This window comes from Pteropus alecto, unplaced genomic scaffold (assembly GCF_000325575.1).
Source record: "Pteropus alecto unplaced genomic scaffold, ASM32557v1 scaffold12, whole genome shotgun sequence".
In the NCBI taxonomy this organism is placed as follows: domain Eukaryota; kingdom Metazoa; phylum Chordata; class Mammalia; order Chiroptera; family Pteropodidae; genus Pteropus; species Pteropus alecto.
Window position 1 is genome coordinate 11,439,843 of NW_006432669.1, and position 15,221 is coordinate 11,455,063.

At 35.1% G+C, this 15,221-nt stretch overlaps 1 protein-coding gene and 1 pseudogene across 5 annotated transcripts in view; one reads left to right on the plus strand and one right to left on the minus strand.

Moving 5' to 3' along the window:
- Positions 1 to 500: 500 nt before the first annotated feature.
- Positions 501 to 619, minus strand: LOC112476233 (annotated as a pseudogene).
- Positions 620 to 6,394: 5,775 nt separating this feature from the next.
- GRIA4 (glutamate ionotropic receptor AMPA type subunit 4) overlaps positions 6,395 to 15,221 on the plus strand; it is a 317,944-nt gene continuing 309,117 nt past the window's right edge. For 2 of the 5 annotated variants that reach the window (XM_006907524.1, XM_006907522.1), the window contains exons 1-3: positions 6,395 to 6,750; positions 7,228 to 7,403; positions 8,625 to 8,783. In XM_006907524.1, the coding sequence (XP_006907586.1) occupies positions 7,316 to 7,403; positions 8,625 to 8,783 (247 nt within the window). In that variant the 5' untranslated portion in view covers positions 6,395 to 6,750; positions 7,228 to 7,315. Of the gene's footprint in view, positions 6,751 to 7,006; positions 7,404 to 8,624; positions 8,784 to 15,221 lie in introns of those variants that run through there. The other 3 variants (XM_006907523.1, XM_006907525.1, XR_001516487.1) reach the window with 2 other exon arrangements.

Below are 15,221 nucleotides of genomic sequence, written 5' to 3' on the forward strand. Positions count from 1 at the left end.
CTGAGATCATGTGATAAGGACAGTAAATTTCTATGGACTTCTCACCAAAAATTCATAACCACAGTTTAATCATGAAAAAAGCATTGGACAAATTTAAATTGGGAGGCATTCACAAAACACCTAACCAGTATTTATGAAACTGTCAAGATCATGTCAAGATCATGAAAACAAAGACAAACTGTTGCAGGATAGAAGAGATCAAGGAGACGTGACAACTGAATGCAAGGAAGCCCCCTGTATCAGATTATAGAACAGAAAAATACACTAATAGAAAAACTGTTAAAATCCAAATAAAGTCTGGAGTTAAGTTAATAGCAACGTGCTAGTGGTAGTTTCTTAGTTTTGACAAATGTACCAGATTAATGTAAGATGATCACATTAAGGAAAACTGAAATCAAGTGAGTTTTTTGTTTATTTTTATTTTTTTAGGCGAGGCAATTCTTGGTTGACCTCACAGATTGCAAGGATCTTGTCAGCTTACGATCCCTTTTATTTTTTTACACTTACAGCGCTTGGTCTTTCTAGGTGGTCTCCCATCCAAGTACTAACCAGGCCCAACCCTGCTTAGCTTCTGAGATCAGACAGCATCAGGCTTGTTCAGGGTGGCATGGCCATAGACACTAAATTTTATTTTTTAAAAAACTATGAGATAATCTCTTAACATATAAAGGAGACCAGTGAGGCTTCTGTCTTTTTAAAATTATCATTAAGATGTCACAGATTTAACGATGATGCGTTATATTATAGGCATTATTCCTTTTGATATCTGAATTCTCCTTCCTTCAGTCAAGGTGAACAACTACCAGTTGGCTCCTGAAAACTTTTAACATAATCTCAGTACGTGTAATAGTTTCTTTATTTTTTGTTATTACCAAAAAATTTTCCAGGGGCACCTTGTACAATTCCTTCCCTAGACTTGGAATGAGTTATTTTTCCAAAGATCTCTGTTGTCTTTTAATAGGAAATGATTTTAGATATTATAAACTGTATACGTGTGGTATTGATTTTTAATGGGTTATTCATTATTTCTAAGTCTTTAGTGTGTAGAACTAAGAAATATATATTTTATAAAATATATAAAATAAGGCATTAATTCATACTGAAACTTCTCATTCAAATTCAGAATTACTGGGCTTGTTTCTTATCTTTTTTAATCTTAAATATGTATCACCTTTCTCTGATGTTTTTTCCAACAATGTCAGCATAATAATTTATTTGCTTTACACAACATTATATATACAACATTCTCAGAATAGTATTATCAATACTGGCATCAACATATGATTAGTGAAGGCAGGGTGAGTTGTTTTATGCAATTATTTTTGTCTTTTGGAGATACCCCACTTGGGAGAATAAGCCAGAATTATCTGTTTTAAAATAAATTAAATAATGCAACTCTGAGTAGATATGGAAAATTTGCTTCTTTCTTTCCTCTCTGATTTTCTATTCCTAGAGGAAATACTTCTCCTTTTAGATAAATGCTAGTTTCCACATACTTGTCTCTACCTTGCTTTTCCTCACATAATATATCCTTGAGACCACTTTGTCATGGTATATAGAGGCACTCCTCTTTCCTCATTATATACATATGCCATAGCTTGGTAAGATAACCTCCTCTCAGACATTTTGGTTGTTTTGTGTTTTGCTATGATAAATCGTACTGTAATAAATAGCTTTGTGCATATAACTTTTATGATTCTGCCAGTGTATATTTAGGATAGAAACTTACAAGTATAATTTCAGGGACAAATGGTAAATTTTACTGTTATTTTGTTCACACAGTTATTTTTCACCTAGACTATTTCTTTAGCTTCCAAATTTCTCTCCCTGCTTCCAGCTTCATTATATAGCATGAACCATACTTATGCCAAGATTTTGGATCTAAAATACAAATCCGATTATTTTACCCCCTTCCTTATAGCCTTCTATGATTTTCCTATCTCTATGAGATGAAGGCAAAACTATTGAGTGAGAAAATTCATAACCATCCTTTGCTTTGCTTTCTGGCCTTACTTTCGAAACTTCCTCCATATACCCTAAAGTCCAATACTACCAAACTTATATAAATTTCCAAAAAGATATATGCTCTCTCATGTCTTGGACATGATATTTTTCTCTACCTGGTAATCTGTACACATTCATAAATATTTAGTTCAAATTCTCTGTCTCCATGAGTTCTTCCTGAATTCTCTCAAAATCAGAATGAAACTTCTATTTTGCTCCTATGTCACTCTGTGTTTCCCTCTGTTGCAGCCTTGATCAAATTATTTTGGCAACTCTTTATTTTAAAAAAAATCCGTCCATGATGTGCCAGAACCATGCTGAAAGTTTACATATATTATATCAGAACAGAAAGGTTAAGTAATATATCCAGGGTAATGCAGCCAAGAAGCTAAGGGCCTGTATAATCTGAATCCTGTTATTATTATTCTAAAAGCTTGAGGCCTTTTAAGTAGATCACACTATTTCCCTAAATGTTGTGCATTCTTCCAATTTATTTTTTAGCTTCCAGACCCCTCATTGCACCTTAAACTCATTAAGTCAGCAGATTTTAATAAAGACAGTATGGTCTCTGAAATCGGACAGACCTTTTATCCCTAGCTCTTAGCTTTAACGCTTACTAATAACATAACATTGAGCAAGAATGTTAATCTTTAGATGAGATTCCTAATCAATATAATGATGCCTAAATGTTTCAGTAGATCAAATAATATATGTAAGGCCTTAGCACAATTGCTGGTATATTGGTGGGGATTCATTAACATCATGAATCTTCTAATAACAACAAAGGTTTTGCTTTGTTCTCCTTTTTGTCTCAACCCCTTCACAGTAAACACACATGGTAGGTGTTTAATACATAAATATCTGTGTATGAATAATTTGATGAAGAGCCAAAAGCCTGGCAAACTTGCTCTTCTTCCTAAGTCCCTTTTCCCAATTGAAGATATCACCAAAATTCTGATTACTGCATTTAGAACATTCAGGTTTCAACTTGCAGATATTTCTGACCCTAAATATGGGCACACTCTCCATGACTCTCAAACAGCTGGTGAATGTGTCGTCACTTTTGCCTCAGCAATGACTCTGCTATCTCCCTCATCTCGTTTCTTTTCTATGTCCTACTCCAGTCTAGTCCTATTATCACCTGATTTTCTGAAAAGTCAGTCTGTAAACTAGTCTTGGCTCTTGCCTTTCCTGGTCTACATTGCCAAATCATCCTCTCATCCCCACTACCAATAAATGCTCTCTTTCTAAAAAGTATCGTACCCAATTATACTATTTCTCTCTCTCGACATAGAGCTACCTATCTATATCTATCTATCTATCTATCTATCTATCTATCTATCTATCTATCTATCTATCTATCATCTGTCTATTTATCACCTATTTATCATGTATCTATATATCTAATCAGGCAGCTCCCCACAAAATAAAGTTCAACATACTAAGCACTTCATTCAGTATGCTCCATAAATGGTCTAACCTGACTTTTTGTTATCATTCTCTATACTCTCAAGTTTGCACCCTGAAACAGCTCAGCAACATGTGCTTTATATCCTCAAGCCCCCGGACATCATTTTTCTACCCAGAAAGATATATCTATATTTATCTCTTCTTATTAAAAAATCTAGACAAAGCCTTCTCTGATGCGCTCCATGTGCTGGTTTTCTTCTGTCCCTTGATGGTGATTCATTGACTTTATGTGATCACATGCTCCTACACTGTGCGAGTGTTTCGAATACGAGATTGTGGCATGTTCCTCTGTGGAATCCCCGCAGCACTGGAGCCTTACCCATAGCAGAACTGCCAAATGCTGGCTGAACTGACTTCACAGGATCAGAGATTTGGGGAGTTGTGATGAATCTTAGAAATTTCTGGTATGTGATACCTTCATTTAATATATTATTAATTTGCCGTTCAGAAAATTGTGAAAATATTTACTTAGAGTGACACAAAAGCAAAAAAAAAAAAAAAAATCAAACATATATGTCTTTGGTTTTCTTAGCTAGTAATAATCCTTCAAATTTTTATACCGATGTATCAGGATCTTTTATCTCTCACTTTACAAACACTTGAAAGAGAGGCTCAAGTGTTTTCTATAGGTAAATTCACACTTGAGATAATAGGTTTATTATGTCATGTTTATAGAATGATTCAGAGGACCAGACACTCCAGATTGAAAGTGCAGGTGTTGGCTCCACCATTACTGGCCACAGTTTTATTCTTCTCTGTTTTGTCTTCTGTATCATTGATTATCATTTCTGTTATTATGAATACACACTAACTGCCCCAGCCTCCACTTGCCTTCCTTGCTAAGCAGATCCAAAACTCTTTCCTTTTTGGTGCATCTTAAAGACAAGTATGACATGAGGAGATATTTATATCTATTTATATCTCTCTATATATCTATATAGAAATAGAGATAAATATCATGCAGAGAAAGATAATTTAGGTTCATGAAAATGGAGATTTTAATTAACTTGAAAAATATAAATTCAAAAAACAGACTACTATCTTGGAAAATACAGTTGTTTCATCTGTGGTCACATTAGCTGAGGTGTCATCATGGTTAAATGAAAAATAAAATTTCTCCTGTATTGATATTGACAGTGGCATTATATCATGGGAAACCGCAAATCTTTCAACTTGGAGAATAAAAGGTAATAATCACCTCTGTACATCAAGCAGAGCCTCACTAGTTGCCCAACTAGGTGATGAGTTTAATAATTTTGTGGGTTTCGAAATTTTAATTTAACTTAAATTCGACTAGAATTTTATTGTTCTATTTTATTATCTTCTTAAAAGAGAAACAGAATGATATTATTTGCAGCGTTGGTTTTTACAGTGACAGAAAAGACAAAAAGAAAACATTTCAAATCCCAGTTGACTTGTAAGACTAAACCCTTATAAACAGAAATGACAAATGTATGATTTGTGTAATCCAATTATTCACAATTAGGTCTTTGTTTCTGTCATAACAATCTGTGGTGAAATGTAACAAGGAAGTGAGCAAATAAAAAAGAGATGTGATTTTTAAGAGCAAAATTCAGAACTTGGAAAAACACTGAAGAAAAGCACTCTGAAATTTTAGTGGGGAATATTAAATGTCATCTACAAATTACAAATACAGGTAGTTTAATTGGTGATACCTAATTAAAGGTGCCTCAAAAGAATAAAGGTAGTACATATTTCAGAAAAAAAAAAAAAAAAAACTTAACCCGGTAGGGTCCTTCTGAGAATTCCACATTAACTTACCTATTCTCCTTTTTTCCCAAATTTTACATCAGATAAACATAGCTACTAGCTGTATTCTTTTGTAAAATATAATGGTCGACACTACTTTTGATTCCTCAATCTTTAAGGAGAAGATCTCCCTCTAATGATTTCTAGGGAGCTTGTCTCTAATTGATGCAACCCAAGTTTCAAGGCTCTACAATGACATGATCCAACCAACGGCACCCAAAGAAGTGTAAAGATTTAAAACTCTTCCTCTCTCACAGTTTAATGGAATCAGGGGACTGTAGTTACTGCTTAGATCAAGAGGTCATACGGTGGAACAGAAACCTGTCATTGATTGCTAACAGTCACTCTGGTTTCAGACTCCATCCATCACAGACAGGTAAAATGAAGTCTTAAAGATGACCTTGGAAAGGTAGTGACACCATAGGTCTAAAACTTTCTAGGATAATTAATATTCTTCTAGCCAGTCAAAATTATTATTGACATCATCCATGCAGTGCTTAAGATTCCAGGAGGGACATGGAGTAGAGTGAGTATTCCAGCGTCCAGGTTAAAAAAAAAAAAAAAAGATATGAATGAAAAAGACCCTATTTTTCTATCAGACCCTGTGCCCACTGTCCCAAGCACTGTCCTTTCAATCCTTCTTCATCAGCCCCTGAACTATTATGTTCTTCCTACTCTTGAAGTGGGCCACAGCATAGAGGAAAGGTGTCCTGAATGGAGACTTGAACTAAATGAGTCTTCAATTACTTTTCCTACTTTACACTTCACACAGTTTCCGTTCCTAGTTCTGCTTCATGCCTTTCAAAGAACATACTACAGGCACCATTCAGTATTCGTTTCTCAGGCTTTTTCCATCCCGTTCATTACCCTAAACTTTGCTGTTTAAATTAACTTTTCTCCCTTCCTCTCTTCTCTAGGATGTTTCCATTTCCCTGGATCTCTTCCCCAGCCTTATCTCCTCCAATTCTTTCCTCCTCGATCCCAGCTTCATGGACTTGCCCAGGCTGCCCTTTGCCGCCCTTTCTCCGCTTCTCCCCCCCTGAGTCCCTTCACCTCATCTGTTCCTGTCTCGGGCTTTCCAGATTCCCGGGCCGCTTAATGATGAGATATCTTTGCTGCAGCGAGGACCGGAGTCCCCCGCGCGCAGCCCAGTGGCAGAAGAGGGCGAGGCTGAGAGAAAAGCGAGGGTTGTAGGGGAGGGAGGCAGCCGGTCCTCCCCGCGGGCCTGCAAGAATGCGGCAGGGGGTCGGGGGCCTGGGGAGGCACTAACTCCCCGAGCCCTAGATCCGGGTTGCAGATCTGGCCCGCCGGCCGATTTCCTGCCAAGTGCTGCCAAGAAGCAGAGGCGCCTGGAAAGCAAAGACAGGGGCGCAGGGGTGCCCATCCCCAGAGTAGGTCCCTTGGTGACCGGGGGAAGAAAAGAGAAGGGAATCGGTGAGTGGTGTGGAGAAGGAAAAACCTGTTTCCCGACTGACTCCGGAGCGTCGGGGAGACTGGGGCGCTCTGGTGAGCCTCTAAGAGGTGAAGCCTGCCGAGGGGTGGGCGAGGGGCGCGCGGAGGGAGCGCCGCGCGTTCGGGGAGGGGGCGCAGGGAGCGCAGCGGTGCTTCGGCTGCTGCAGGCTTGAGGGGAATGTGAGGCTGTGCGAGTCCGGGAGCGCGTGCGGCGGCCGCGGCGCCAGTGTTTGTGTGTATGTGAGAAAGCGAGGGGCGAGCGTGAGTGCGAGTGAGGCAAAGAGAGAGCGCATGTCTCATCCCTGCGAGCAGCCACTAGACGCTCCACCACCATCTTTTGCATGTGCAACATTTGCAGCCGGACAGAAAACCTCTCCCAGGGCTATGGAGACTGCGGGAAAAATCTGGCAGCTCGCGATGGATTGCTAAAGGGGAAGAACCAGAATAAGAAACCACCAAAACCTTTCCCTTTTTCTTTTTCTTTTCTTTCTTTTTCTTTTTTTTCTTTTTTTTGGATGTTTTTAATTTTAGCGCCATCGTCCTCAATGCCTCTCTGAACAGCCTTTACGAAGAGTGAGAGAGAAAGAGAGAGCGCGCGCCAAGGAGAGGAGAAAAGAAGATGAGGATTATTTGCAGACAGATTGTCTTGTTATTTTCTGGATTTTGGGGACTCGCCATGGGAGCATTTCCAAGCAGCGTGCAGATAGGTAAGCTCTTCTCAGGTGGGGTGTGCGTGTGGGTGCCTGTAGCAGATATCCGAAAGTGAGTTAAATGAGTTGCTTATAAACAATTCAAGGAAATCCGCGAATCCCTTCCCCTCTTCTCTCTTCCTTTCTCCTTTTTACAAAAGACTACCTCTTTGGTGCAGGTTCAGTTGGAATATACACAGAACAACCACCTTCTGTCCTCAGCCCATACTCCCCTTTCCACCTTTGGCTCATGTCGTTTAAGTAGGATTGGAATAAGTTAGAAAAAGACCTTCGTGGGATTTGATTACATTTTGTTTTATTATGGTGACATTGGTTACATTTTATGTGATATTTCTTTTCATCCCTTTCTCTAGATCATGAAGGAATACCGAGTTTGTTTTGCTTTGTTTTGCTTTAAATACACTTCTCATGCTGGACGCCTCATCTTTCTCCCTATTTCAGAAAGACACTGTGGGGGGTAAGGGGGCGGCGGGAAGCGTTTCCACCTTCACCCCCTGCCTTTGCTTGCTACCGTTTAACCCATTCCAAAGTTAGATCCCTTTCCCGGAACCTTCTCTCGTTTTGTTTTGTTTTGTTTTCCTCTTGAATCTTTTGCCCTTATTCCTCCATCTCGACTTTATTTCCAGGGAACTATCCATCTTTGGCTTTTCTTGCTGTTCTCCACTTCTGTCTTAATGGGACGCAGCTATTGAATTTCTTCCAGCTAAGCCCAGCCTCAACACTGCATCATTTCTCGTGGACTGTGCACAAAACGAAGCTAATTAGGCTGAGTCCACCAGCTGCAGAAAAACAAAGTTTATGTCTCCTTTCTGATTTCCCTCTTTCCTGCGTGTCACCACATCCTTTCATTTCTGTATTTTAATGCAAATCCTCTTTTCAGTTCATCTGCATGCATCTTCCAGAGAAATATCCCGACCTGGCTGGTGAAGCAGTGTGCTGGGAATCATGAGGAGGGCGAGAGAGAAAAAGGAAAACACATTAAATGGTCTCAGAGGTCATTGTGATCATGACAAATTGAGACAGGAAAAAGCTGAGCTGTTTTAAAGACTAAAATACTAATTGTGCCTCTTAGGGACAAAGGCCAGTCTCCCGATATGTGGCAAGGATAGCTCCTTAATTGTATGTGCGGGGAATGGCAGTGGGTTTGACAGTGCTTGGGGTGAGAATAACATTTACAAGAGGAAACATTGAATGTGCTTTCCCTGTTGTTTTTAATAGGTGGTCTCTTCATCCGAAACACAGATCAGGAATACACTGCTTTTCGATTAGCAATTTTTCTTCATAACACCAGCCCCAATGCGTCTGAAGCTCCTTTTAATTTGGTACCTCATGTGGACAACATTGAGACAGCCAACAGTTTTGCTGTTACAAATGCTTGTAAGTAAAACCTAAGTTGTGGATAAATTGGAAGAGAATTAAACTGAGACAACAGAGTACCTTTCCTCTTTATTATTATGATTTAATTTTTTTAGAAATTCAAGATTTCTACATATGTCTTGTTGCAGAGCAAATTAGAGTTAAAAACTAGATTTAGTCTTCAAGATATTTGGCTGGTCTGTCTTTCTTTTTGTTTCTTTTCTTTCCTTCTTTCCTTCCTTCCTTCCTTCTTTTTTCCCTCCCTTCCTTCCCTCCCTCCCTCTCCTCCTCCCTTTTTCCTTCCTTCTTTTTTTTTTTTCATTTCTTGTCTGGATGATTCAAGTAAATTTCTTCTTTAATATTTCCTATCACCCTAATGTCAAGTCACTGAAAATTGTACTCAGTCTAGTTTTGATTCTGTTCCTTTGGTTTTTCTGGTTTGCTTTTCACTTGAGTAAGCATATGCCTTGTTTTTAAAGAAGACACATGCTCTCTTACACTGATGAAGGCAATGGAAGGTTTGCTAACAGTGAGAAAGAGAAGGGAGCAGTGGTGTGGAGGATATATATTCCAGTTGGTTGGCTGACGCTGCAGATGATCTGGTGATGTCACTTGAGGCTGTCCTGCTCTTACATTCTGGGTTGTAAATGTCTATTACTATCACGTAATACATATATCCTGTGGATATAACTCCATGAATTCTTCTTACCTTGGTGGCAAATCATGTTAGTCTCCAATCCACCTGAATTCAGTTGGATCTGTTATCCCACACAATGAAACTTAATGGGTGACCTCACCTAATACTATAATGAAACAGTTGTACAGTGTTCCTCTACCAAAATACTGTATAACTGAATGTAAAAAAATACAATCAACTGTAAATTAATTTAAAACTCTAAAAAATAATCAGTCATTATAGCATTTATATTGCATTTTTACTTTTGAAGGAAATACATGTTTCAAATTTATCCTAAGCTTTACGTGCAAGTTTACATGCTCATTATAGATTATGTATGACATTTAGGAATAGTTTCCACATAAAATTTTGCATGATAGTAATAAAATGTTCAATATGAATTGTAGAGTATTTTTATTACATCAAGTTGAGTATATTTTAATTTTAGAAGCTTTCTTTCTTGGTACAAGAAAGTGTACTGAACAAATAAGTGAAATTGAAAACAGAGTTTTTAAATATTTGGAGATCAGATTCATTAATTTAATTATTTTAATTAATATTTATTTGCCATTAATTCATCTAACTGATAATATGATCAATTTTCCTCAATTTTTGGCATCTAACCATTACTTCATTCTAGAACTTGGTTTCACAAAGAGGTCAAAGCATTTGACATTTTTGTAAACTGACACAATTGTATTATTTTGCAAGAATGCTATATAGTTTCTACGAGCACTACTTAATTTAAAAAAATCATTTGGTATTTAGTGATAAAATAAATATTACATTATAGCAGGAAGGAGTTATTTTTAATCAGAAATACATATAAATGCATAGAACTAGGTTTATGGATAGTCATTTTTGTAAATTTCCTGTTATTAGTTTTATATTTCAAGTTTTGAAAGGGTTGTCAACATTTCAAATAGTCTAAGTATAAAGAATTCTCCTTTGTACATAAATATTATCTATTTAAATATTTTCCTCATGTCTTTCCAGAGAGTGTGTGAACCAAAAATTAACTAACTTTAAGAATAATTAATGAGCCAAATATATGTGAAGGTACTTTGTCAATAGTAAATTACTTTTAAAATATTAATTGTTATTCAGTTTTGAAAAACTTCCTGAAAAGTGGCAGATATGTTATTTTTGTTTTGCTTTCACAAATTAAGTTCTTAAGTATTCTAAAATTTTTATTATGACTTCCAGCTATATATATTATAAAGTACTAATCTTTTCTTCCTTCATAGCATTTGTTAATTTCATTCAGGATAATTTTAATTAGTATTATTTTATTTATGTAATGAAAATATTATATAAAATAAAATGTTACTAGTAAAGTACCTGTAAGCATGAGAAATTAATAAGCTGCACACAGAATGAAAAAGTAGGAAAGGATATAAAATGTAGATAATATGCTATTCTTTACCTTTTAAGACTGAGAAAATTGAAACTAAGTAAATTTTAAGTGTGCTTATTTTGAATCTAAGCATCACACAATGTTAGTGATATCATATTTTTCCATAATCATATTAATTAATTTTGTGTACATATTTAAATATATATGTATATATTTAAAAAATACATTGTAAATAAAAAGAAAACACTTTCTAGCAAAGAAAAGGAAATTTTTTTGGCAAATGTGTATGCCGAATGTTCTTAAGACAAACCTAAGCTGAATTAGGGAAAAATCAATTATCAGAGAACCTAGGTCAGGTGACTGGTGTTTGCTGAATGGACTAACTGAGAACATATACAGGTGTGATTTTCCAGTCTAATTAATGGTGAAACGTAAGCAGTAAGTATGAGGCAACCTCATATATCAAGCTCTTTGCCTTTGGGTACAAAAGGATAAAAATAGTTTTCTGGAGAATTAACATGGAAATTATTCTTCAGAGTGATACAGACTGGATTTTTAAATTTTTCATGTTGGATTAAATATAAAGATGTATTATGTGACTGGCTGGGTTTATTTGAATTGTGATTTTCCTGTAGCGATCCTTGTAAAACTGCAGGATCTAGTCTGTCTGTGAGTAGGAGCCATTAAAAAGCATTTGTTTATTTTATAGAATGTATAATCAAAGTCAAAAAGGTAGATTAAAGAATAAAGAGTATTGGTCATCTTTTGGACAGATATAATTTAATGCTGGTTCTTCTACCTCAAAATTAATTTAGCGCTCTAAGAATACTCTGGGCCATCTCAACATTTGTGTATAGAGTTTACATACTACTTAAGTCTAAACCTGATTAACTCAAATTTACCACTTTTGGTATAAATCCCAAATTTCTGAGGGAGGACAAATAATTTTAGCTTATAGTTTTATTCTTAACAATATTTGGGTAAGATTAAATTAAAATATTGTTTTCCTTTTTTAACTATTCACATTGTTGGAAAGTCTCACTTTGCTCAATGTAAAACTGAAATTATAGGAAATAAAAATAATATAATATTATGATATATTTAATAACAATAAGTAGGTATAATGAATAGCCCAAATATTAAAATTTTGAAATTTAATTAAAGGTATACTTTTTTTTGTGATTGAAAGTGTGCAGTATAGCAAAATGGATATTTAAAACGTAAATTCAATATGGTCAGTGTTCTCTAATAAAATATACAATTGACCCAAAATAGCTATCTTTGCAAATAAACGAGCTCGATTAAATACGTCCTTTGTAAAACATTTGAGACAACTCTATTCTTATATTTTTCCAATAGTTAATGAATAGAATTTTTTTGGAGGATGGTGTATATTAAATTTGACCACAAGTAAAAACCAAAATAAGTAGTCTATCACCAAGTTTTCTAAAACATAAAAATATTTGAGACATCGAAATTAGTTTAGTACAGTTATATTAGAAATCTGTAAAAGAATCAGTTCTTTAATAAGGCAATCTCTTTATAATATAATCCACAAATATTTAGTTTCTGAAATGACTTAAATTTCAGATGAGCAATAGGAAATGCATAATAAAGAAGACCAAGTACTCACATATTGTCACTTTGGCAAAATAATAAAAGAAGTTTATAGACTATTTCCAATGTTTTTAACATGGATAGGTGAGACCAATAGGTTAGTACATATATATTTTTAATGATGTGTTTATCTTACTCTCCTTTTCTGTCTGAAATCTATTTAGTTGTTTAAAAGATGATGGATTAGAAAGTTGTAAAAATCACATATAGACTGGATATTAAACCCTAGTAATGAAAAAAGTCATTCCTTTTTCAGTTAAGTATTAGTTCTGTTTGTGGGCCATTTACTTGTCGGCCCCAAATATCCAAGATGAGTGGTACTTGTAAAAGTAGGTCGGTTGTAAAATATACTTGTTTAGTTAATCTTAATACATTGAAAATATGACACTATGTCCATTAGGCTCTGCAGACATTTCTACTTATATAGTAGGTACTTAATAAAAACTCATTGAATTTAAGGGTACTGAATACTAATATAATCTTTTGGCATTAATTCAACAATGTTGAAATGTTGTACATATTCCTTTTCAGAGACATGAATCCATAAAAAGACATACTAAGAGTTTACATGGCTGATATAATAATCTTAAATGTGCTAAAATAAAATTCTTATGGTTTCACCTGCTAAGTTGTTAGTAGAGATACATTAGAATTAAATACTATTTGGCTTTTGATTATTTTCGAGAAAATGAGTGATGTAACTCTACTGTGCCTCTCTTTCGATTTCATTATTTTGAACTGATAGCAAGATTCTATGTTGATTTGAAACAATTCTTTAGTTTTATAATGTTCTTTCTCTCTTCCTCCTAATTTTTAGTCACGAGATTAATGACGAAGATGAGTCATTTTCTGATGGTTTGTCCTATTCTAAAATGATAGGATGCTGTATAATTTGCATTGATGTATTTCAGAATTGTCACAAGATTAAGTTTTCATAAAACTATTAGGAAAACTTCTTAAACATTTTTTTTAATCTGGATTTTTCCAAGTGATGTTAATTTCCCAAAGAGGAAAATTTTACTATCTGATATTGGGAAACATAGATTTATCTGATTTGCAGAATTTTATTATTGCTCAGAAATTTAAAATGAAGGATAAATATAATATACTTTGTGTTTTATGACAACAACATTGTTTTAAAATACTTTGATATACATAATGTTATCTGACCTCAAACTAGTCTTAGAGTGAGACAATCTGAGAAGATAGCCATTATTTTATAGTTAAGAGCGCAAGGCCATATGACTAAAATGCTGCAGAGTCAGGGTCTAACCCAGTTCTTCTAACTAGTACCTTTACTAGAAGGCCATAGCATGTGAAAAATATATCTATGTCGATATCGCTTGAATTAAGAAAGAAAAAAACAGTTGTCATTTATCTTTTTTTCTAATTTAATTGTAACATTTTGAAGAAAATAGAACAAGACATTTCTGGGCAACTTATTCATTAATCATATGACAGTGAGTGAAATAGCAAGGACTGAAGTCATATTACATAATGAATTCATCCATTCATTCACTAGATTAGATAGCAAATGTGTCCATTTAATTATTAAACATATTTATTAAGGGCAACTGCATTTAAGACTCAATGCTAGAAAGGAAGATCCAAAACTTATAAGAATAGTTGCTGCCTTCAGGAGCTGATAGTCCAGTGGGAAAGACAGACAAGTCAGTTATTAGAAATACAGTAAGATAAAGTGCTATGACAGAAACAGAGTCCTATGACGGAGATAAATTAAGGAAGGATAATAATACCGAACTTGGTATGGCATTCTAAGGGGAATGTCACCTGATCTGGGTACTAAAGATCTAGTTAAATAATTCGAAAAAGAGAGTAAAAGGAAGACATGCCTGACCAAAGGAGGAACACATCACAAGGCACCAAGGTGTGGGAGAGCCAGGCATATTTGAGCCACTTGGTCATATGATCAACTTTGCAAAGGCTACAGAATTTAAATAATGAATTGCAAGGATAATTGTAACACCTTTACATCAGTCATTTCTTCCTTTTCTTAGAGTGTTCTTCCTTTTCTTAGAGTGTTCTTTTGACTTCTGACCAGGAAGAAAAGCAGCACTTATTAACCCCACATAGATTCTATTAATACATACTCTTTTGTATATGTTGGTCTAGAATATTCTTATCTTTTATTTAGAAGTAGGAAGAGGGAGTCTTTTCTGGACTTTTGAACGAGGTGGTCTTGAATTTACAACCCTCTAGTGGGTAAGTTACTTAATTTCTTCATCTGTTAACACAAGGAAATAATATCTACCACACATGAATTTTATGAATATTAGAAAAGTATTTGGAAAGTATTCAGCATACAGTTAGAACTCAATTAAATTTAGTTGTATTACATATTCTGTGTCATGTGGAACATTTATTTCTGAGTCAATCTAACATTTCAAGAGTTATATATATTTTCTGTTTATATTTTAAAAAGGCAGTGTATGTTTTGAATGAATATATTTTGTTGATATTTTTAAGGAACATTTCGATCTTTCATTTAATTGTTAATTTTATGTACACAAGTCTAAATTCATATTTTTAAAAATTATGTCTTAAGTCCTAGGAGAGGGTAACTTTATCTGGAATTTATAGACCATTCAGAAAGATGATTGGTTCATAGATGAATTAAAGAGGTTGATGATTTCTCCTGATTGTAAGCAAAATTCGATGGGTGTTTATGTGTGTTTACGGAGAGGCAGTCTAAACTTTTGAACAGCTTCTCAATGAATCCAGTTGCACAAAAGACCCAGTATCACAGCCCTAAAGAAGCTACTCATAAGAAACAGTACTTCTTCTTTCC